Source organism: Diabrotica virgifera, chromosome 2 (assembly GCF_917563875.1).
Source record: "Diabrotica virgifera virgifera chromosome 2, PGI_DIABVI_V3a".
NCBI lineage: Eukaryota > Metazoa > Arthropoda > Insecta > Coleoptera > Chrysomelidae > Diabrotica > Diabrotica virgifera.
This window is the reverse complement of record NC_065444.1, coordinates 104,693,772-104,719,413: the sequence shown is the minus strand read 5'-3', so window position 1 is coordinate 104,719,413 and position 25,642 is coordinate 104,693,772. Positions and strand designations below refer to the sequence as shown.

The 25,642-nt window shown below is 33.0% G+C and overlaps 1 protein-coding gene across 2 annotated transcripts in view; it reads right to left on the bottom strand.

Moving 5' to 3' along the window:
* Positions 1 to 1,002: 1,002 nt before the first annotated feature.
* LOC114335705 (transmembrane protein 272) overlaps positions 1,003 to 25,642 on the bottom strand; it is a 140,757-nt gene continuing 116,117 nt past the window's right edge. The window contains exon 4 of one of the 2 annotated variants that reach the window (XM_028285987.2): positions 1,003 to 2,196. In XM_028285987.2, the coding sequence (XP_028141788.1) occupies positions 1,952 to 2,196 (245 nt within the window). In that variant the 3' untranslated portion in view covers positions 1,003 to 1,951. Of the gene's footprint in view, positions 2,197 to 6,253; positions 11,800 to 25,642 lie in introns of those variants that run through there. The other variant, XM_028285988.2, reaches the window with a different exon arrangement.

The following is a 25,642-nucleotide window of genomic DNA, read 5'->3' as shown; positions in this document are numbered from 1 at the left end:
TTCTACACAGGGCCAACGATAACGGGTCTATAACAGATGCACTGCAGGCGCTCCTATTTGGGCCAAAATGAGCTTTTTCTCTGCTAGTCTACAAAATAATAATTTAAAAAAACCAAAGGTGGCTATGTTACTTTTGCAGCCTACAAACTCTAGCGCCAGAACTGATACTACAGTACTATATCACTAGTAGAGTGATGCCTCCATAATTACCACATATTATCATCATAGGTATATCCCTTTTTGTGAACTGAATATATTATGCCTAATTTCCAGTCTGCGGGTGTTTCTTTCTATTGCCAAATGTCACTTCTTATTAATTTGTGCATATTATGTTTCAAAAGCATCGCATAGCCTAGCAGAACGAGCGGTTGTTCGCACGTCACTTCACCGTAATCAATGCGAGTTCACTCCCCAGCCCGGTGAACGAAAAACAAAAAGGCTAACGCAGCAGTTTAAAATTCATAGCAATCTGAGGTTTAGACTGGAATATGGGGGAGCAATACAGCAAGGGATAAGGGCTTGCGGCACAGTGATACTCTCCCTAATTTATTTTTCGGTGAGGAGCGGGTGCAGATCATTTGCATCCATTTAAATCACGGGAGCCTCCATTTCATCTTCATGACTGCCAATAAGCAGTTCTCAAAATGATTCGCCCATCTGTTAACTATTCTGTTCCTTGTCTCTAATTACAGAACCGTCACTATCTTTACATACTACTGTTCCCGGTTTTAATTGGATTTTACAGTTGTTTATCTGTTGGTAGAATTTCCGTGTTTCTTCTTTAATGGTGATTAGGTTAGGTTACGAAAATCATTAGAAACAGTTATTCGTCTGAGCAAATATAAGTATAGAATATGTGTGAGTGAACAGCAACTCATTAAATAAAACATCTAAGCCTAATAGCAAATATTTTATTCTTAAAAATAAGAATAATATAAAATTTATAGTAATAAGCTATATATTATGTAGTTTGTTCATAAACATTTAACATTATTAACCAATAACAATTACATGGAATGGTATTATTTTATATTGACAATAATATTTTCATGAACAAAAAAATGAAGAAATATCCAAGCGATGCATTACATTTATATAAAGACATTGATATTAAATATTGTTAGCCTCCTAGATGCATAAAAGGTAAATATTGTTTATTTAAAAAGCAAAATATTTTCATAATTATAATAGCCTCTTTTTTACAAATACTTCTTTACAAATAGGTAAAGAGTGTTAAGGATTTCATGGGTAGATAGAGTCACGAATATAGAAGTGTTAAGGAGAATAAGCCGAGAGAGAGAGAGAGAGAGAGAGAGAGAGAGAGAAATGGGAAACACAATAAAAGAAAAGAAATTGCAATATCTAGGACCTGTGATGAGGGGCGAAGGATACAAAATCTTGAGACTCATAATTCAAGAAAAAATAGGAGAAGTTAGGAGAAGCGTAGTAAGGAAATGCGTTTTCTGGTTGAAAGTTGTAGAACCTGACAAAAATGTTTGGTTGCAGCTCAAGGAAACTGTTCAGAGCAGCTGCCTCGAAGGTCAGAATAGCCATGGTTGCCAATCTTAGTCACGGAGATGGCACTTAAAGAAGAAGAAAAGCAAATCGTGACATAAAAGTACTATTTTGCTGGGGAATGGATATTCAATGACGAGATTTCACTTTACTTTCCGTTTAGATTTTCGATAGGGAAGTTCTTTCAATAAGAGAAGCCATACCGGCTTATTTTTAGCCCATATGGACATCTGTACAATGTTTGGATACACTTAAGTTTATCTTTGGCAGTAGTTAATAGAACAGTTTTATGAAGTAAAGCAGTCGATTAACAAGTTGTTCTACAATATATTTTTTTAGACCATGAGGCAATAATGCCATTGAATACTTTTCTGTAGCTTACTGTAGCAAAACAATAGTTTACATTAGAAAACCCTGCATAAATATTTAAAACGAATCAAACAGCACTTCCTTGACGTTCCTCCTCTTCTTTACAACTACTCGCGAGAACACAACCTGCACAACCTGCCATACAGCAAACGCAACAAAGGAAAAAGATAAATCCTGCTATAGTTACAAAAATGCACGACAATATAAATGTAATGTATACAAAAGCCATCATATAAGCAGTCTTCTGGCAGTAGGAGTGTGCAAAAATCGGATCGTATTTCGGTGGATATTCCTTGTAGACCCAATAGGCTCCTGTAAAATAGAATACGATTGTTTATACCAATTTAACGATTAAAGCATACAACATTACAGAAGATACAACTATTGAGACCAGTATGTCTCAGTTTATAGTGAAGCGGTGAGCGTCGAGGATAGCGGTAAGGAAGCGTAGATAGAGGTGCCGAAGTTGTAACTAAGCGAAAGGCCACACGGGCGATAATTTACGGCGCCGTAAGAGCAGTAAACCCATTGGTTGACTAACTCCTCCACCAATTGTAGATGAAATAGGAGTTAGTCAACCAATGCCTCGTCAGCTTTACTGCTCTTACGGCGCCGTAAATTATCGCCTGTGTGGCCTTAGCCTAAGCGGTAAGTACACATTTAAGTAATTTACGAAGTTGTAACTAGGCGGTAAGTACGCGTTTGTTCACATAGAGGTGAAACTCTATGTAAACCGCTACGCTACCCTCTATGCTCACTGCTTTACTATAAACTTAGCTTAATTCTAGTAGGGGAAAAAGGGGCTTGTAACAAAGATAATATAAGCAGTAAAACGAGTTTTTCATAGGTTATTTGAACGTTTTCAAAACTTATTTAGTTGACTCAGGCTACTGCTTTAAACGGAACTGGAACTTTCTGTGTTCATTTATTTTCAAAGTTTAATAATTATATTTTGCGGTTGCCTAATGATTTTATGATTAGAAAGTTATTTTTACAGTTACTTTAATAAATATACAAAATTCTGCTACGGGAATTGTTGTAATAACAAAACCTTGGGACTTACAAACCTTGTTTTGTAACATGTTGCAACTTGCCTCGAATTTTACTAAATGTATGATATACAATATAAAAGCGTATTTTTTAATTTTTTTTCTTCTAGAATGAGACAATATAAAAGAAAATTAGAATAGGCAACTCAAAGCCAGACGTCTACGAGTTAGCTTCAGGGGAAGTTTTAGAAGATAATCAATGTAGCATAATGCAAGCAAGTAAAACTTTCGGCCTGTTTCATGTATCTCTGTACCTACCGATATACCTATAAAACATTAATAACAGTGAAAGTCTACAAGTGGGCTATGCTAAACCAAGATTAGTTTTTACAACCGAAGAAGAAATTATATCGACTTCATTGATATTCTGAATTGCGCCGAAATATATTTTGGACTACTTCTCATGGAGATACGAAAATTTGCCAACTGGAAAATTGACTACCATGAAACTCGGACCCAAGCAACTTCCTTCTTTTTGACATCAAAATTACGCAGCTGGCCCAGATTGGTTTCCAGATTTATTTCTAAGAACACTGCATAAATCATAAAACCGCATCAAGCATAAATGTTTGACATTTTGATAAAAATAAATATTTCATAAAAAGTTTACTTTTTTTTGTTAAGAAACTGGAAAATCAAATTTTTAATATTGTGTAAATTCATCATTTTCGTACTGTTACAACCTGCCGCAATATATATTACAACTAGCCCCAAGCGCGGGGTAAGTTGTAACATTGCACTTTTTTTGGTAAAATGCAAATTGATTAATAAATATGCCCCTTCTCAGGGCATCTTTCAGTACGTCACAGTTGTTCGATTTGTTTCTAACGCATTAAGTTGTAAGTGACAGAAAAAAAGGTACGTCCGTGATTAAAGTCATTTATATAACATTTATTCTAGTTGTTGATAGATGGCGCTATAATCGAACAAAAAATGATATACAGGGTGATTCAATAAGAATGTCCAATCTCTAAGTTGTAGATTCTAGACCTCAAAATATTAAGATTTAACCCAAATCACTTACATAAAATGTGCCTCGTTATTGAGTTACAGGGTGTTCTATTTAAAAATTTAATAACCATTTTTACCCAGTACTTTAAAACTATTTGACATATCCTTATCATACTTTGCAGAAAGTGTAGTTGCCGTACACCCTACTAAATTATGATAAACAAACGTTTCTGGCTACTACCAGAGGCGTACGACAGGTGACAGTGCATGGTTTACCCTTCCCAAATTCTACGCCACTGGCGAAATTGCTATTTTAGCACAATATTTAGATTTTCCAATACTTTCTATGTAAATAATATACTCTTCATTCGTAACGTTAAGGTCATTAGTTTTCGAGATATTTGAAGTTGAAAATGAAACTTTACAATTATTTTGATTAATGTATTGTGCCTCTTCATTTTTAACTTCAAATATCTCGAAAACTAATGATTTTATCGATAAGAATTAAGAGTATATTATTTGCATAGAAAGTATTGGAGAACCTAAAAAATATGCTGAAATGGCAATTCCATCAGTGGCGTAGAATTTGGGAAGGTTCAACCATTCATTTTCCCCTGTACGCCTCTGGTAATAGCCAGAAACGTTTATTTAACATAAATTAGTAAGGTGTGCAGTACCTACACTTTTTGGCAAGTATGATACGGCAATTTCAAATACATTTAAAGTACTGGGTATAAATAATTTTTAAATTTTTAAATCAAACATCCCTATTACATAAATATTAACTATTTGTATCCAGTATTTTAAAAGTATTTGACATATCCTTATCATACTTAGCAGATAGTGTAGATACTGTACAACCTACTAAAATATGTTAAATAAAACTTTCTGGCTAGTACCATAGGCGTACGACAGGAAAAAGCGAATGGTTGACCCTTCCCACATTCTACGCCACTGGCGGAATTACTATTTTATTGCAATTTTTCGACTCTCCAATACTTTATATGCAAATAATATACTTTTCATCCGATAAAATGATTAGTTTTCGAGATATTTAAAGTTAAAAATGAAGGAGCACAATACATTAATCAAAATAGCTATGCCGTTTCATTTTCAACTTCAAATATTTCGAAAACTAATGACTTTAACGTTACGAATGAAGAGTATATTACTTACATATAAAGTATTGGAAAATCGAAATACAGTGCTAAAATAGCAATTTCGCCAGTGGCGTAGAATTTGGGAAGGGTCAACCATTCACTTTCCCCTATCGTACGCCTCTGGTAGTAGCCAGAAAAGTTTATTTATCATAATTTAGCAGGATGTACAGTACCTATATTTTCCGCCAAGTATGACAAGAATATGTCAAATAGTTTTAAAGCCCTGGGTAAAAATAGTTATTAAATTTTTAAATAAAACACCCTGTAACTCAGTAACGAGCCACATTTTATTTAAATGATTTGGGTTAAATCTTAATATTTTGAGGTCTAGAATCTACATCTCACAGATTGGACATTCTTAATGAATCACCCTGTATGTATTATCTATACGACTATAATCTTCTGTACAATTTATAAGACTATACAAATCAAAGAACGTTCCTTTTTATAAATGAAATAAACACAATTGATTTGTTTTTATACCAAATTACGATTACAATTCTGAAAACTGTCAGATTTAACTAAAATGTCATGCTATGATTCTCTAAATTCTTAAAATCATATCATCACTGAAATACTGAGAACTTTAAATTATAGTCGTATAGATATGTAATAGGTAAATATCTAAATCTTTTCTTCCGATTATAGCGCCATCTATCAACAACTGGAATAAATATTATACATTTTTATGTATCACGGACCTACCTTTTTTTCTGTCACTTGTGACGGACTGAAAGATGCCTCTGAGAAGGAGTTTACCAGTCGTTTTAACTTTTCTTCAGTTGAATTATATTTAGAACGAGTTAAACTAAGTGTTTAATTAGTGATAATTGGAAAAATCGCTTAGAGTATACTTGATTTTACGAAAATTGTTACAACTAGTCCCCTGCTCCCCTACCTATTTTAATTTTTGGAAAAAATATCAGTGCTTTGCGTACTGCAAGATGTATAAAATACACTAGATTCTCAGGTATTCTTCATTGCATATATTTTGATCATACTTATTGATGTAAAGTTAAACCATTATTTATCTTTCTTCAATTTATCCACTTCACATTCAATTTCTTAACAACTATCTTTTAAACTTCGAGAGCTTCACTCCCGAAAACTTTCTTCAGGATCCGAGTAGGCACTAAAAAGAATTGCCGAAAATACGCATCTCTGTCTCACCCTACGTCTATTTTAAATATAAAATAAAACATTTAGACATAATAGTAAATATTTTATTCTTAAAATAATAGTTATATAAAATTTATAGTAATAAGCTATATAGTCTGTGCATAAACACTTAACATTATTAATCAATAACAATTACATGGTATCAATTTTATTTACAAAAATATCTTCATGAACAAAAAATGAAAAAATACCGAAGCGATGCATTACATTTTTAATATAAAGTCATTAATATTAAATATTGTTAGCCCCTTTAATGCTTGAAAGGTAAATATTGTTTACTTATTTAAAATGTATATATTCATAATCATAATAGCCTCATAGCGCATATTTTTTTGTATAATTGATACGAGTTTTTAAAAGTGTTTATTGTTGGTTACAATTTATATACCATAGTTGTTGTAATATAATAATTAGCGTTTTTTATAAATACATTATATCAAATTGACATATCTTTTATTTCTGGATGGATTCAAATACGGTATGCACCAAAATATACTGTACTATATAAAATGTAAATGGAGTTACACAAGGATGTGTTCTCTCACCACTGCTCTTTAATCTTTACTCTGAGCTTCTATTTAAAAAGGCACTGGAGGATTCCAAGGATAGAGTCAAGGTGAATGGTGTAAATATCAATAGCATCCCATACACCGATGATATGGTGTTGATTGCGGATTCCGACTTGGGTCTACAACGACTCATCGACAAGACCAACTCGACCTGTGAGCAATTTGGTATGAAAATAAACATTAAGAAAACCAAAGCGATGTCAATCGGAAAAAACCAAAATGTACCCCAACCTCGTACAATAAACGGGCAAATTTTAGAACAGGTCAATAGATTTAAGTACCTGAGACGTTAAATCGATAGCAGTCTAAATCCTGATCTAGAAATAAGATCGAGAATAGGACAGACCAGCAAAATGTTTCAAAAAAATCAAAAAACTGCTATGTGATTATAAAACTCGAAATTACACTATGTTTATCAAATTAACACGTCAGGTCGACTCTTCTCTGTGCAGTTGAGACGTGGACCCTTAAAACACCAACCGTAAATAAATTGGAGGCCTTTGAAATGTGAATCATTTTAACACAGTGAAAGTTAGAAAAACATAAAATCTAGTCCACGTGAAAAATAACAAGTACCAATATGCTCAACTATACTCAAGGAACGAAATAGTTCCTTCTGTAAATCATAGTAAATAGTAAATCATCTTCTGTATTCGTTTTAACTTGTTTTTCCGTTAAAACCTGTTTGGCGCCGTTCTATAAGGAACTCTCTTTTCATCTAACATCTAAGTCATCATACTGAACGTACTCCATATATCCTCACTCTCTAGATATCTGTCTTTTAATACGGAACATGGTTGTCCATCTCCTCATACTTTGCGCTGTCATGTCAATGAGAGTGGCAATTAGTAATGGAGGGGAAAATTAATTTCTTTAAAACATGAAATTTAAATATTAGCTTCATTTTATTCCAAACAGACGATCTCTTGGGTTTTTGGGAAAAAATCAATCTTTCTCCCTTCGGGAGCCTCCAGCCTCATACATCACCGGTGATGCTACTTCCAGGCAAATAAGAACAGGATGCATCAACAATCAACAGCAACCAACCAATCAACTAGAACTGCAGTCTGCAGTGACCTGAGACCGACCATCTAGCCCAGGTTGAAAAGACACCAGCTGTACCATCCGACATCAAGAAGTTACCATCGAACCAACACCACAAGCCACGCATAAGTATAATCCAGAAATTGTGTCCAGAAGTTTTTGGCAAGAATTTGAATATATTTGTTAATGCATTTAATAAGTCACATTTTTATTTTATCTTTATTGAACAATAAATATGATTAGTTGAACTATTGTTTTGTTTACTAACATTCTAAATTTTCAGAGTGAATATCCAAGATTAGGACAAGACGAACACACACCTTGAGAAACTGAGCTAAGCCAGGGTGAACGATAGTTATCTTAGTAGGTTGGAATATTATTTTCGAGTATTATTTCAATTAACTGGGGTAGCCTATCTCTCTTTCGCTTCAATGCAACGATATAAACTCAATTATCCGAACTTCGAAATGAATCACTGACAAATATTTCGTTTTCTGACTATAATAGTAGCCAACCTCCATTGAGGAGAGGGACTTTAAGAAGAAGAATAAAATGTGGTGGTTTTACTGCGAGTCGGTATGTTGTTGCGTCGCCATGATGTATTGTTAGTTGTGTAACAAAATTTGTGCTCTATGGTTGGTAATTAGAATAACGAGCTTTGCGACGTGTGACGATAATACAATAATACACTTTTACCGTCTAAGCACATTCTCTGTTGCTGAAAGGAGAATAACTAACCAGGAATAGGTACGCTGAACGTATTCCGACGAACCTCATCGATTTGGCGAGTAGAGCGAAATTGACGAATCACGGGTATGAAATAATTAAAACTAATAACAAGTGAGAATATGAAAATGCTACTCACAAGAGAAAAGATCATGCAATTACGTATTGGAGAAACCAATAGCTTGATCAAAACCTACATTTATCATCAGAAAAAAGCATCTTTGCATCCATTCTGCAGTCCCAGAACATTGGAAAGAATTCGTCTTTTCTACATTATAATATATGAAAAAGTATTTCCAAAAATCAATAGATTCTCTATTAATTACAGCAAGTTGCATCTCTAAAGTAGAGAAGAAGGATGGTTACCATCTGGAACCCATTTATCAATTTTACGCAAAACCACCATTTGTAATTATTTATCAAAGATTCCTCGTCGCGCCATTTAAAGATAAAAATGTTGTTTTGAGACTACTACTACTACTAACTGAAAGGCTAAAAATTTATTCCGATCTTATTTCAACATTTAAGCAAATTATTTTCAAGGAATTCAATTTTATATCTTGAGTGCAAAATAATCCATCCAAAATTATTTTGCGAAGGTACGTCTCCTATTTCAGTCTAAAAGGTGTAAATTTAAAAATATTTAGTGTACAATCCTTAACCACATTATTGAGTTTTTCCATAGCAACTCTAATTCATAAGTCACTTATAAGAAGTTTGCAAGTACATTACAAATGATACCACCTCCGTCAAAGCAGCACAAGCAGTGGCAGTATTGAGAGAAGACCTGAGCCATAGGGCCGTGGCAATTTGACTAAATTTAAGCCAATTAGCTGTGTCAGTACCAAGATACTGGTGACTATGTCCGTCGACAAGGAGGAGGAGGAGGCCGTAAACGAATAACAACGGAAAGAGATGATCGATTTCTTGTATCGAAAACCTTGAGAAATCGACATTTGACTGGTGCTACTCTCAAAGAAGAGTTTAGAGAGGTTCGAGGTGTAGTTACCAGCATTTGGACAGTCAGAAAAAGACTGAAAGCAGCCAACCTGACACCACAAAAGGCAGCTATATGTCCCAAGCTAACTAAAACCCAGAAGCAAAGGCGATTAGACGAAGTAGAATATCAAAGGGACGAATATCAAAGTAACGACAAGAGGCGTTGAGTCTATCGAAGGACAGGAGAGCGATTTGCTCAATGTTGTATATGAAAAACTGTGTCACATGGAGGTGGTTCTTGTATTTGTTGGGCAGGTATTTCCATGGATAGAAAAACCAAGTTGGTTTCGTGCCTGGGAAGGACGTGGAGGAGGATTAACGACGGATAGTTACATCAGTCATCATTTATTGGTGATGCCTTTATTTTAATGTACGATAATGCACGATACCATACGTACGAGTCACCACCACTTATCTGACTGAGGTCGGTATACGTACAATAAATTAGCCTGCGTTGAGCTCAACTTAAATCCAACAAAAGATGTTTGGGATGAGCTTAAACGAAGGGTCCGAAACAGAAATCATGCACCAGGGGAATAATGGAATTGAGAGCTGCGTTTAATGACTAATGATAAGAATTTATTAGAAAAGTCATCCGATCCATGCGAAATTGATTAAATAGTATAATTATTAGGAGTAGGGGTGGTTATATCAAATACTGAAAAAAAGAAATTAATTTTGTAATTGATGATTTCTCTGTTCATGCGTTCGTTCCAATTGTGAATATTGAGGAAACTCTGTTCGTCTTGCATCTCTCTCTTCAATCCTGACCCCCGGAGGGAGTGTAGTGGTCGACGTGATGTCGTGTATTATCCGTCTCCAAAGATCTCTGTCTCTGGTCATTTCTTTTAACTCATGCATAGGTCTTTTGCATATTCCTGTAATCTGATCGATCCATCTTGTTGGGGATCTTCCTCGTGATCTTCGGCCTTCCACCTTTCCTTGTATAATGTGTCTTTCCATGTTTTCTGTGTTGGCTCTCATAACATGTTCAAAGTATTTTAATTGTTGGAGATGGACTTTACTGGAGAGCCGTTGGCTAACTTTTAGCTCTCTTAAAATTGAATTATTTGTTCTATGGTCGGTCCAAGGAATTCGTAGTATTCATCTCCAACAGAACATTTCAGTGGCGTCTATCTTTCTTCTTTCCGAATTTCTCAGGGTCCAAGATTCACATCCGTAAGTCAGTATTGGGAATATTAAGCAGTTGATCAACCTCATCTTTAACGCTCTTGAAATTTGACAGTCCTTCCATATTGTGGTCATTTTTGCTGTGGCGACTTTTGCTAGATCACATCTACGTTTTATTTCTTCCTGTAGTGACCTTGTGTTTGTGATTAATGATCCCAGATATAAGTATGAGCTCACAACCTCAAACCGATCAATTGTGGTTATATGTGGATGGTTGTTATGTAGTCTATTCACTATCATGATCTTTGTCTTTGATATATTTAATTACAGACCAAATATTTGACTTTCGTTTTCAACCAGTCGTATAAGATCAATCAGCTCTGCTTGACTATTTGCAAGAAGGGCTGTATCATCTGCGAAACGTAGGTTGTTTATTTTATGACCATTTATTGAGATGCCTTTTTCCCATCCTTCAAGTGCTCTTCTCATAATATTGTTCTTGCATATTATTCCAAATAACGCAATAGCAGTTTTTGTAAGGTCAATAATAAAGGTATTGTTTTCACATTACCGATTTTTATTTTCATACTTCTTACATTGAAACAGGAGGTGTAATCTTAAACCTTGCTTTTGAGTCGACTACTTTGCACTCAAGTATATTATACAGTACAGAAATAAATTTGCCATATTGATCGCCAACCTCAATAGAGAAGGCCCACTTACATAGGAGGAGGAGGTATTAGGTATACAAATTGTAACCAAGCTTAAAACACTTCCAGTACTGTAAATCTTTCAGACTTTCAATCAGATCAGTATTTTTTCAACAGTCAAAATAATAGTTTAAATAATAAAACTGAGTAGCAATATTTAAACTCAATTAAGCAGCACCTCCCTGAGGTTGCTCCTCATCGTCAGATTTTAGAGAACAACCTGCGAGGCAGCAAATGCAACAAAGGAAAAAGATAAATCCTGCTACCACTACTAAAGCGAATCCAAATATAAATGTAATGTATACAAAAGCCATCATATAAGCAGTCTTCTGGCAGTAGGCGCGTCCAAAAATGGGATCGTATTTCGGTGGATATTCCTTGTACACCCAATAGGCTCCTGTAAAATAAAATAAAATCGTTTATGCAAATTTAAAGATTAAAGTATATAAATGAAACAAAAAAAATATGCACATTGTTTCGAAAGTTATGAATCGCTCAAAATTCTCGCTAGTTTTAACTATTTTCCGAAACTAATGTTATATATCATTTATTAGGCCGCTTACAGACGATCCATTTTTTGAAGTCGAAGTCGGCAGCAAAATGTCGAGCGTTTGTGCTTGTGGTTGTCTGCCGCTACTTGAAGTCGTCATTTAAAAACAATGCAAAACGTATTTCCTTTTCACACGGGCGTTTTCTCGACTGCACTACAACTTCTGTGGTCGGTTGTCGCCTCTCCCGTCGGCTGATTTCTCAATAATTGTGGCGATTCTCTTTTCACACGAAACTACTTTGAAACGCCGGTAGCAGCGACAAAAGTATAAGCGTGTTTTCGACACAGACACATTCATTGCTGCAGGTTTGGGATTACAAAAATGAGTCAAAATATAGCAACAGAAATGCAAAGGCAAAAGCTTGGGAAAAGTTTGCGAAATATTTCATAATAACTTCGAGGGAGCAAGCTTTAAAGAAAAATACCTACGTTAAAAAACTTCTCCGAATAATTACGCAGTTTGTTGTACAATGTACGAAAGTGTCCAAAGTTTGAACGATCTTTGACAACGGGATGCACCCAAAATTTACGTTGTTTTCTTTGTGTGTGCTTTCGAAGGAGCAACAAAAGCAATATTTTTTCATTTGCATAATTCAAATTAATCTGCTTGTACATAAGACATTTTGTCGTCGCTATTAACAAAAAGAAGTCGATCAGAACTACAGCAAACGCCGACACTAGCGACAAGCCAGCGCCTTTTTGCTGCCGACTTCGACTTCAAAAAGTGGTTCGTCTGTAAGCGGCCTTAGAAAAAAAAATATAACGTGTTGATAGATATTTTTTGGTTTGAAAGAGATATTGTTTTTTTAATAAAAAAATTCTTCTTCTGCTTCTTCTTCTTCTTCCTACTTTATAAATAGGCTCATGCCGTGTTTTACTTCGGCGGTTTTTAGCCTCAAGTGACAAGCATCACTTTGATTTTTTAAATGGGAAAGTACATCATGTGACACCTCATTTAAAATATTTTGAAATACTGATTACAAAAATGTATAATACTTTTATCCTTTTTGAGAGCGGAGGCGCAAAATTTTGACCGAATTCTTTTTAAAGACATTTATTTTTTTCTAATCCTAAGAAAACTAATAGGTATTTTTGAAAAATTTAAACGCAGAATAAAAGATTACATTATTATCGAGAGCCAAAGTCCCTTAGAATAAACAAAAAGATTCTATTAAATGCTATATTCGAAACTAAAAATCAGACTAGATTTTCTCTTTTTTTTTCACCCCTGACTTATTAAAATAAACATTATTAAGTTCTCAGGGACTTTCTACCCTCGATAATACTATAATATTTCATTCCGCGTTTAAATTTTTTAAAACTATTTATAGTATGGTATAACTAGACCCAAACCCAGACATCCAAAGTGAAAGTTATCCTCCAACACCAAATTATTCTATATGGTCCACATAATGTTCAGAAAAGAGTCACACCATTTTGAGCGTCGGTTTTTTTGGGGGGGGGGGGGGGAGAGGGGGAGAAATCGGTAAACTCTTAGTTTTTTACGTTTTTCGTAAATATTTTTAAAACTATACGATTTAGCATAAACAACCTTTTATACAAAAATGTTTTACATTAAATTTGAAATAAAAAAGTGCCGATGTATAATCCTTCTAAAATGAACGGTTTCAAAGTTACTGAGGTAGTATAGTATAATTGGTCCAAAAAAGGCCCAACCTAAAAATACAAAGTAAAAGTTTTCCTCCAACACCAAATTGTTCTATATGGTCCACATATTGTTCAGTAAAAAGTTACACAATTTTGAGCGTCCGGTTTGGGGGGGATATAGGGGAGAAATCGGTAAATTATTAATTTTTAAAGTTTTTCGTCAATATTTCTAAAACTATGCTTTAGCGTAAACAATATTCTATACAAAAATGTTCTACATAAAATTTAAAACAAAAAAGGTCATACACATTATTGTTATAAAATCAACAGTTCCAGAGTTACGGAGGGTGAAAATTGGAGGTTTTCGATACTTTTATATTCTTTGGGCAATTCCCTACTGATTTTCTTTAACAGGATTGTGTTTTATAAATCAAATTTACTATTTCAGTGGCCGATGGTATGTTAGTGAAGCCCTTGAAGAAACGTCAACTTCACCCCCAAAATTATCATCAATTGCCCAAAAAATATAAAAAGTATCGAAAACCTCCACTTTTCACCCTCCGTAACTCTGGAACCGTTGATTTTATAACAATTATGTATAGAACCTTTTTTCTTTTAAATTTTATGTAGAACATTTTTGTATAGAACATTGTTTACGCTAAAGTATAGTTTTAGAAATTTTGACGAAAAACTTAAAAAACTACTAATTTACCGACTTCTCCCCCATCTCCCACCCAAACCGGACGCTAAAAATGGTGTATAATAACTTTTTACTTAACCATATGTGGACAATATAGAACAATTTGGTGTAGGAGGAAAACTTTTATTTTGGATGTCTGGGTTAGGCCTTTTTTTGGACCAGTTATAATATACTACCTCCGTAACTTTGGAACCGTTTATTTTAGAAGAATTATGCATAGGACCTTTTTTATTTAAAATTTAATGTAGAACATTTTTGTATAGAAGGTTGTTTATGCTTAACCGCACAGTTTTAGAAATATTGACGAAAAACCTAAAAAAACTACAAATTTACCGATTTCTCCCCCCTCTCCCCCCAAACCCGACGCCCAAAATGGTGTGACTTTTTTCTGAACAATATGTGGACCATATAGAACAATTTGGTGTAGGAGCATAACTTTCACTTTGGATATCTGGGTTATGCCATCTTTTGGATCAATTATATCATACTATTATTAGTTTTCTCAGGATTCGAAAAAAAAGTGACAAGATTTCGACCGAAATATGGCACCTACGCTCTAAGACAGGATTAAAGTATTATACATTTTTGTACTCAGTATTTCAAAAGCTTTTAAATGAGGTGTCATACGATGTACTTTCCCATTTAAAAAAATCAAAGTTATACCTGTCACCTGAAGAGGTATCGCGTAAAGTTCGAAACGTTGATGCTATAATATACTATGATTATTTTAAAAATCGACCTGTCCGAGCGTTTTGCTTATGTACTAAAAATAATTAAGTTAATAAGGGGGGTAACACTTATTCCAGCGCACTGTATAATGTTTATTTTAATAAGGTATATATAGACCGTTCTTAGGCGTCAACGCCCTTCGGTAGGGATCTATGGAGCAGTATCACCAAGCCGCAAGCCCTTATTCCTTGCCGTACCGCTCCTCCATAGGCCTATCAGACACTAGTTTATTCCAGACCAAGTCTTAGACTCTATTGAGTTTTATACTACGGCGTTGGCCTTTTATAAATTTCATGACCTAGCTGAGGCTCGAACCAGCGATCGCAAATCGCAAATCCACTAAACTTGTTGATTGACTGCGCCTCAGCTAACTAGACCGTCTAGACCGACAGTTTTAATAAGTTACAGGGGTGAAAAATTATATTATACTTAACTATTTTCAATGGGAAATAAGCCACAATTTTACCAAATTTTATTAACGTTTCGACGCACAAGTCAAATTATTTTGTATTTTGACAACGACACCCGACTTGGCCGTCGAAACGTTAATAAAATCATTTTTTTGGTAAAATTGTGGCTTATTTCCCATTGAAAATAGTTTATTATAAAAATGCCACAAGAAAGTAGCTTCAAAACAACATTAGATTATACTTACTGATTTTATTTGATGATGGGTTTATAAAATACAGGGTGATGCGTTTAAAAATATGTACTCAACAAAATAATGAATTGGTGTTTTGACTTACCCTGTATTAGATTGAAGGATTATTATTAGAATCAATTATTTTTACAAATTTTCAGTAGTAATTGCACAAGAGCTCTGAAATTATTGAATTTTTCCCGAGTGACACTTTGACAGTTTTAATTTCACGAGCCGAAGGCGAGTGAAATTATGTCAAAGTGTCACAAGAGCAAAAATTCTATATTAATTTCAGAGGTCGAGTGCAATTTGTTGCGATTATTTCATGAATAAAACTGTTCAAAACCAAAATTTTATTGTAATTTATTTATGGAAGTACCATTAAACACACAGTTTTTATAAATATTTGACGATTGAAAGTCATCACTTTTATAATTTTTAAAACATTAATTTGTCATTAATGTCACTGAATGTATTTTTTCGTAGCAACGAAGGGCATCTGACGTAATATACTTAACGACGGGAGATTATCAAAAATTATCGATTTAATTCAGATTTCTGTAGCTTTCTATTGGTCAGAATCTCATATGAATGAAATAATCACAATCATTTACAAATTATGACTAAAAAATATCGTTGCTTTTGTACTCCCTTTCAATTATACAGGGCGTTGAACTTAATACGATTTTCACTAGTAATACCACTAGAGGTCAAATTATTTCCGGAAATTTTCTAAAAATATTCATGATCAAAAAAAAATTTCCGGATATTAATTTGACTTCGCGTGGTATTCGGTAAGAAAATTCCACACCAAATTTGCATTTGAAAATCCAAAGCTGCATGAACAGATTAATAGCGCGCCATAGCTTTGTCAGCAATTATTTAGGCTTTCAAATTCGTAATTTCTACTCATTGTAGTTGCATGGGAATACCATTTCAAGATAGAAAATAGTATATTCTTCAATTTTACATAAGTTTTGAGTAACTACAAGTGATCGAAAATTATTTTTTGGCGTTTTTAAAACTAAACTACGCAAAATTGAAAGTACTGAATGGGAAAAAGGTAAATAAATTAGTGTCTAAATATTATATATATTTTATTAGACATAGAAACTTAATTGAAAACATTCAAAGTCCTGCATTTTCGCCATTAAGAAGAGAGGAGGTGTCCGAAGAATATAGAAAACAGCTTTGTAACTAAAATGAATCAAAACTAAATTATGTAAACAAATAAAAACCAGTCTGTCAAAAATGTTCTGTTATTGTAAACGTCAAAAAATTTCCACTATAATTCGCTGTTGGGTACCCCACGAGCAAAAAATTTCCGATAAAATACCTCCGTTGCCATGGTGATCTGTCAAAATAACGTATTTTGATTGGTTCAAAATTACAGGTGTGGAATTTTCACTAGTAATACCACTAGAGGTCAAATTATTTCCGGAAATTTTTTTGAGATCATCAATATTTTGAAAATTTCCCGAGTCGCAGACGAGGGAAATTTTCTAAAAATATTCATGATTAAAAAAAAATTTCCGGATATTAATTTGACTTCGCGTGGTATTCGGTAAGAAAATTCCACACCAAATTTGCATTTGAAAATCCAAAGCTGCATGAACAGATTAATAGCGCGCCATAGCTTTGTCAGCTATTATTTAGGCTTTCAAATTCGTAATTTCTACTCATTGTAGTTGCATGGGAATACCATTTCAAGATAGAAAATAGTATATTCTTCAATTTTACATAAGTTTTGAGTAACTACAAGTGATAGAAAATGAATCAAAACTAAATTATGTAAACAAATAAAAACCAGTCTGTCAAAAATGTTCTGTTATTGTAAACATCAAAAAATTTCCACTATAATTCGCTGTTGGGTACCCCACGAGCAAAAAATTTCCGATAAAATACCTCCGTTACCATGGTGATCTGTCAAAATAACGTATTTTGATTGGTTCAAAATTACAGGTGTGGAATTTTCATTGAAATTTATTTATAACTTTTTAAATATCCTGTATAACACAAAACGAATTTGTATTCTTGTAACGAGCAAGGGAAGCGAATTTTAAATTTTAAATAAAGGATGATTATAGCCTTCGTATCATATAGATAATATACAGTGCTAGTCAAAAGTCCGTACCCCCCCTCTTATCTTTTGAACGGTTATACCTAAAATAGTGAAATTTGGAGGGAGGAAATAAACAGACGTAAGCTTCTTTACTAGTCATGATAGGTGACGTAATAGTGACAGATGACGTTACAGAGTCACTGTGACCGATAATTTTAAATGGGACCTTATAGCAAGTGATACCTCGTTTGAAAGGTATTCAAAATACCTATTCAGGCATGCTAATTTTTTTGGGTTTAAGTTGATTTTGATTTTGGTGAATAAATTAAATAAATATAATATTGTAGTTTCGCATTTAATTAATAAAAATTCAAAGGTCCGCCTACGGTTTTTTTTTTAAAAAAGTTGACGATTTTCAATTTTCTAGTAGTTCTTACGTCAACGTCAACCTTTTTGACAAGTTATCATAGGCGTAATTTGAATATTTATTAATTAAATGCGAAACTCCAATTTTATATTTATTTCATTTGTTCATCAAAATTAGCTTAAACTCAAACAAAATTAGTATAACTAAATAGGAATTTTCAATACCTTTCAAACGAGGTATCACTTGCCATAAGGTCCCTTTTAAAATTATCTGTCACAGTGGCGCTGTAAAGTCATCTGTCACTATTACGTCACCTGTCATGACTAGTTAAGAAGCTTACGTCCGTTTATTTCCTCCATACAAATTTCACTATTATATGCATAACCGTTTAAAAGATACGAGGGGGTACGGACTTTTGACTAGCACTGTATAATATATATTATTATTCCTTTATATAATATAATATAGAATATAATATTATTCCTTTCTCAATACTACTTTGTATATTACATATTTCTTTCTTGAGAAACATATTTCTTTATTAAATACACCTCTGTACTATATTTCTGTATAAATGTATATTTACATTACTGCAAAAAAGTGTTGAGATTTCGCTACATGTCTGTCAGTTTTTACCTTATAAATCTCTCAAATTTATTCCCTCCCCTCAAAACCCTGTCATCTAGGAAAAGATGAAAACTTAGTTATTTTCAAGACAAATTGTAAAATAACATGTAAAAAGTGTTTTGTAAAATTTACAGTGTTTGAATAAATTAAAAATATTTAAACCCACAATATACCTATTATTACTTCAACATTGAATTGTACCTGTTTCGACAAAGATTACTTAATCAGAGTCTTTAATAATTAACACTAAAAAGTTTGATTCTCGTCTTGGTTTGAAAAAAAAAAGAGATCTTTGATGCGGTCCAGTGTTATGCAAGAGTCTGCATATTTATAATTAATTATAAAATGCGAAGTTTACAGCTACATCCTATTTTTGCAAATAACTATTTTGATATCTACTGTAATAACAAATATAACTGACTTTTTCACAAAATTTATCACCCTGTATATATTGCTTAGTGTGAATTTTGTCACTTAATATTGTACCTGAACTATACTAGGACTAGAAAAAATAAAAAAGGTCATCAATGTATTCAAATTGCCAAATGAAAAAAAAAGGAAAAATTGGCTATCATCGAAAAATCTCTTTTATGAATATTTACTGGTACGGATTTACGGACTAGAATCCATAGATGACATTTTTGTGCAACAGCAATTAAACTCATATGAAACATGTTAATTATGAAGGTTATATAGTTTATTATTTGCGACGATTCCAGCTGCTGGTCGTTAATTAAAGTTATTACCAATTGTCGCTTGACTATTATTTGTTTTTATTGGGAAAATTGGGCTTATAGGTCCTAAAATAACGGCCGTAATCGAGGATTCCATTTCAAACCGTAACTTATAGTACCTACGTATTAGAAGATATAAATCCTACTTAAATTTAATCAATAAATTTAATCCTGCAAAGAGAGAAATCCAATATAATTGATACATAATAAAACATTATATTTTTTTACTTTATTTTTTTTGTTTATTTCGTATACGCCAGTCAATGAGATAAAAAACAGGATATTACCTCCGAATTCTATCCTACTGCATGAATTTTAATGCAATTTTGAGAAAAGCCTCTACTTATCTCCTAATTTAAAGTCTATGCCGATGTACGTTTTTATCTTAGGGGTGGTTCCCACCCCTTCTAGCGGGTGGAAAATTTTATCGTCAAAATAACCACGGAAGTGGCTAAAGAACCTAATTCTAAGCAAAAACTGTTCTATCATTTTTTTTTCAAAACTCAATACTTTTTGAATTATTCGTCGTTGAAAATTTGCCATTTTCATTGAAAAATGTCACCTTTTCGGGCGGTTTTTGGCGAATACCTTAAACATTATGCATCTAACGAGGAAAACTATATAACACGTTTATGTAGCTTATAAAAAATCAAAGAGATGCTACAACTATCTTTTGTAGTGCTTGAAAAACCTTTAAAATTGCTTTAAAGCGATTGCATTCAAACTAAGCGAGATATAGTGCAAAAAAATGATGAATAATTTATTTAAAGATACAATGCGAAATATATTTGACCCCTCATCCACCAGATCTAAATGCATCAGTTTACTTCTACAATACCTTTTATTATATAGTCGGTTCGCTAAACTCAAGACACAACTGGCTAGTGATTTTAGTAGGTAATTTTTTGTTTTTGGCCAATTTTGACAAAATCGGCAAAATTACTAACTATTTAGTAATGATTAACTATTTAGTAATTATTTAGTAAGAATTAAGTACTAAAATCACTAACCAGTTGTGTCTGAGTTTAGCGAACCGACTATAGTGTTATTACTATGTTCAAAAAAATGGACGGGTTTAAAATGCATGGTTTTTGAAAAAAATAAGATCAACTTATAGAGCGCATTTTTAAATTTTCTTAAAAATCTTCCTTTTTATCCATGTAACTCAAATAACGAGACACAGTAATGAAAGCCAAAACCAATTTATTATCGGAAAAAGCCCTACATTTTTGTACTGTATTCTTTTTTCGTATCTCTTTTCATTTTCGAGTTACATGGAGAAAAATGAAGATTTTTAAGAAAATTTAAAAGCTCTATAATTTGATCTTATTTTTTTCAAAAACCATTTATTTTAAACCCGTTCAACTTTTTGAACATCGAAACAACACTATAATAAAAGGTATTTGACGCTATAATAAGAGTAAAATGATGCATTTAAATTCTGGTGGATGAGGGGTTAAATTATACTTCTCATTTTTCCTTAAAATACATTAGTCTTCAATTTTTTTTACACCATATCTCGCTTAGTTTGAATGTAATCGACATTTAACAGTGCTCGTTTTAAAGGCCTTTTCAAGCACTACAAAATTTATTAGGTACTAGGTATAGTTAAAAAATCTTGTCACCCACCATATCACTTTATGTGTTATAACATATCAGATTGTGGTAGACTCCCACCTTGCTCGTACTGATTTACCGTGTTGGGACTGCTATGTTGTGAATGTCATGGGTAATGGTAATGGCATTCACCTTGTGTCCTCTTCTTCTTTTGGGAAAAAGTTAGGCGTTTTTCTTCTTTTGCGCTGTGTTTATGATTTCGCGTTGTGTATTCGTAGAGTTGCATTGCATTGAATTTTGCGAGGACTCGATGTACGGACTCCACTGTAGTCTAGTTTTTGGGGTGGTTTTTATGATTTTTTTGGTGGATTTATAATAAATTTTGTTAGTTTTAGAAGGGCCTAAACTCACCACTGACTGCATTATCTTGTAAATCTTATCATACATTATATTTTACTTTTATCTTATATTAGCCCGATCAAAGAACAATCTGACCCAAAAAAAATAAAGGAAGGATGAAAATTTGGGAATAGGTAGTTGAAATTGTCTATTATTATATAAGAAAAGTTTACAGTTCTACATCTCCTCCATTTTAAAAAATGGAGGGGAATACCCCCCTCTCGAAAATGAAAAAGAAACGTTCAAAATAAGACCGGAATTGGATAAAATGACTGATTCTAAACAACTTTTCTTCTATAGAGTTTTTTCATTAAGTCAACACTTTTCGAGTTATTTGCGAGTGAATATGTTCATGATTAACAAAATAAAACATGCTTTTGGACAGTTTTTCGGAGATAACTCAAAAAGTAAGTATTTTGGACAAAAAATATTCTTAGCAAAAATATAGCCCATAAAAAATAAAAAAAAATGGTGTACACATGAGGTGTGTAGACCCAATAGAAGCAGAGTTGCAGCTAATAAAAAGTAGATTCTTCTTCGTCAAATTCCAAATCGAATATTTCACTGTGAAATAACAAAAAACGGAGCACTGTTAGGAGAAAATTCATTTTAACTTTTTTAAAATGTGTTTAAAAAAAGGTTTACTTCTGTTTTTTTTAAAACTTGTAATATTAAAAGTAAGTGAATTACGCTGAAAATATTGTTGGTCCCTTTTATTTTTTGTTAAAAAAATCGCGAAAATCACCCCCTAATTAGCATCACATATACATTTTAATATTACCACTTCACAAGTAACTTTGTCTATGTATTATTTATATGATCTGTAGGTTTCATCGATTCAAAGTGCTTCGTTTTAAAAAAGCTGTAGGTAAAATGGCTTGAACGAGTAACTAATCACGAGTTTAGGCAAATTTTGAACAGCCATAGCATAACCAATTTTTGTCTAACAAGAAAACAAAAAATCAAAAATATTCAAAAAAGCAAAACGTACATTTTATTACTCTTTGAGATTTTTGGTATTCCTAATTATCTTTAAGTTAATTCCATAAACAATTACGATTTTTTTCAAAATAAAAAAAAATGTTTTATTTTAAACAAATTTTTTTTCAAAACTGAGCACTTTGAATCAAGGAAACTTATAGATAATATAAACAATATATAAGTGAAGTAACTTGTAAAGCGGTAACGATTAATTTAATTTGAGAAGCTAATTAAGGGGTGATTTTCGCCATTTTTTTACCCCTTTCGCCATTATAAAAAATAAATGGGACCAACAATATTTTAAGTGTAACTCACTTACTTTTAATGTTAGAAGTTTTTTTAAAAAACAAAAATAAACCTTTTTTTAAACATTTTAAAAAAGTTGTTTAATTTTCACCGAAAAGTGCTCCGTGTTTTGGTTATTTCACATTGAAATATTCGATATGGAATTTGACGAAGAAGAACCTACGTTTCATTAGCTGCAACTCTGCTTCTACTGGGTCTGCAGACGTCACGCATACACCATTTTTTTCCAATTTTTTATAAGCTATATTTTTACTAAGAATACTTTTTTCGCTAAACTATTTACTTTTTGAGTTATCTCCGAAAAACCGTCCAAAAACATTTTTCATTTTGGTTAAAAATGAACACATTCACTCACAAATAACTCGAAAAGTATTGACTTAGTAAAAAAACTCTATAGAACAAAAGTTACTTAGAATTAGTCATTTTATCCAATTCCGGACTTTTTTAAACGTATATTTTTTCACCCCAGAGAAAAAATTTTTCACCCCGTATTTTCCAATACTTTTTCTTATATAATAATAGACAATTTCAACTACCTATTCCCAAATTTTCATCCTTCCTTTATTTTTTTGGAGGTTTTCGTAAAATTTTGCGTTCCCTGATCGGGCTATATCCTCTGAATTGATGCTTTGGCCGTAAGTATTTGCTTCTATTATTTATATCGTAGCCTGGACAAACTTTCCAATTTTTCTGTGTAAGTAGTCATCTTTTTTCACCATATATGTATACAGGAATCTGTCTACTATGAAGTTAAGTACTTTTGTTGGTATTTGGTGCTCTCAGGTATTTGTTCTAAACCTTTGGATAGTTTTTCTGCTTGTTTTACAGGTGTACTCATACTCTTACATACGTTAATGTAGGTAAATGGGGGATCACATTTAAGATTTTAAAGTAACCCCCCACCCCACGGTGTCGTGTTTGGTGCCATTCGACAGATTTTTCAAAAATATTAAATAAGTGTATTTTTCAGTTTTTAGATCTGATGTTTATTTCGCGAAATATCGCGTGATTCGTATTTAAAATTTTAAATTTACCCCCACCCCTCTCAGTGGGAAGTCGTGTTTGGTATTATTCGATAGATTTTTGAAAAATATTGAGCACGTATTTTTTAGTTTTTCGATCTGTCATTCATTTCGCGAAATATTCGCTTTTTTCTTGTGAAACTTTGGGACTCAACCATTTCCTTACGCTCCGCTTAAATCGACAGATTTTTTAAATATACACTGCTTTACATGCACTTAACTTACCTTATCTTAATCTGACCATTAAGGCCCCCCCTTAACGAACTCTCCAGCATTAAGAGCCAATATACGGTAGAGGTACATTTTCAGGGTACAAGGTTTCTCCCCATGTAATAATCTGACGCACTCGAGCAACTGCAAAAATCCCACTTGGGCTCCCCTACGTTGGTTCATTCATTTTGGGATCCGAAAATTTTTGTGGAGTTGTGGAGATTTTCAGGCCTTGGTGAAAATTTCGTAATTTCTTCTCTGAATGCACTGCAATTTTCTACTGGCCGATATTATACTAGCTCTTGCGTTACTCCCGATTAAGGGTATCTGCTACCAGTTTCGTTATTAATTAACTGAATTCGTTACTGATTATCTTGTGTATTAGCCCCTCGTTCCAAACTGTTTCGAAGGCTTTGCTGACAGTCATAAATATTGTATCTGTGTATTGAACGTCGTTAAATCCTTGTGAGATACATTGGTAGTTTCAGTATTTGGAATTCACAGCAGTATGTGGCTCTGAAATTTTGAAATTAACGCTTCCTAATCTTCATGTGTGTCCTTTTAATCTACTTAGTATCACTAGAACCTTACTTAGAGCTGATAGCAGACAGAACGTCTTTTTAAATTGGCACCTTTCCTGGTTTAGGAATCAGTTTATATGTACCGTAACATGGTATTGATTGGGATAATTGATTAGACTACTTTTGTTGGGATTTGTTTCAGGACTCAGTTATTTGATTTGGACCGGGTGCTTTTATTGTTAATTGGTTACGAATTATTTATGGTTATTAGTCAGTTTGTTGTACGTTTTTTAACTCAGTCTATGTTACGGAGTTTTCGTCCCCGAATTGTACCTAGTTTTCTTTGTAACTTTTTGACGGTTTTGTAGTTTGCATTGAGAATGTATCTGAGAGTATATTATTATGTACTAGTTATTTGTCTGTTTGTTCTACTATGATATTGAGGTCTTCTTTTTTGGTTTATCATAGTTTTAGTTTTATCACAGTTCATATTTAATTCTATTTTAACTTATTCGGTATCATTTGTAATTCTTTTTTTATTATTATCGCCGCAAGTCGCATTTTTACGTTGATCTGCTTGATCAAGTTTAAGTTAAGTTTTCATTATATTAATTTTTGCAAAATGCCACTTTTGATTTGTCGAAAGTAGATTATATCCTATATTAAGTAGTTATATTTTTAAAAGATGAAGTTTTCAATCCTAATAGCATTATTAATAATATTTAGAAAATATTAAAATATTACTAAAAGATTTTTAAATCGAAAACTTATTGGTCCATTTCCTTGATAACACCTCCAAGGCTTCTAAAATTTGCAAGCCAAATGGATGCTGAAGCGAAGAAGACAAGAGGGAATTCAAAAAACTTACAATTCACGACCCCATCTGTTCAGCTGGTAAATTCCAACAGAAAATGGACCTAGTTACTCGAAGGTGTAAAGACCAATATAAAAATAAAATAAAAATTTTATTTTTAATACAGCTGCAATGCGAAGGCAAAACAATCTTATTTTTCAATTAGAATATGGAGCGCAGTCCAGTCCCTTGAATCGTGATTTTCGGCTCTTATTGGAGCCTCATCGGAAAGAACGTAGGCTTGTTCTCCATATGTTATGGAGTCTTCGTCTCGAATTGTAGTTTTCTTTGTAATCCTGATATGTATCCTGTAATGCCCTGATCCATATGTTATGGAGAACAAGCCTACGTTCTTTCCGATGAGGCTCCAATAA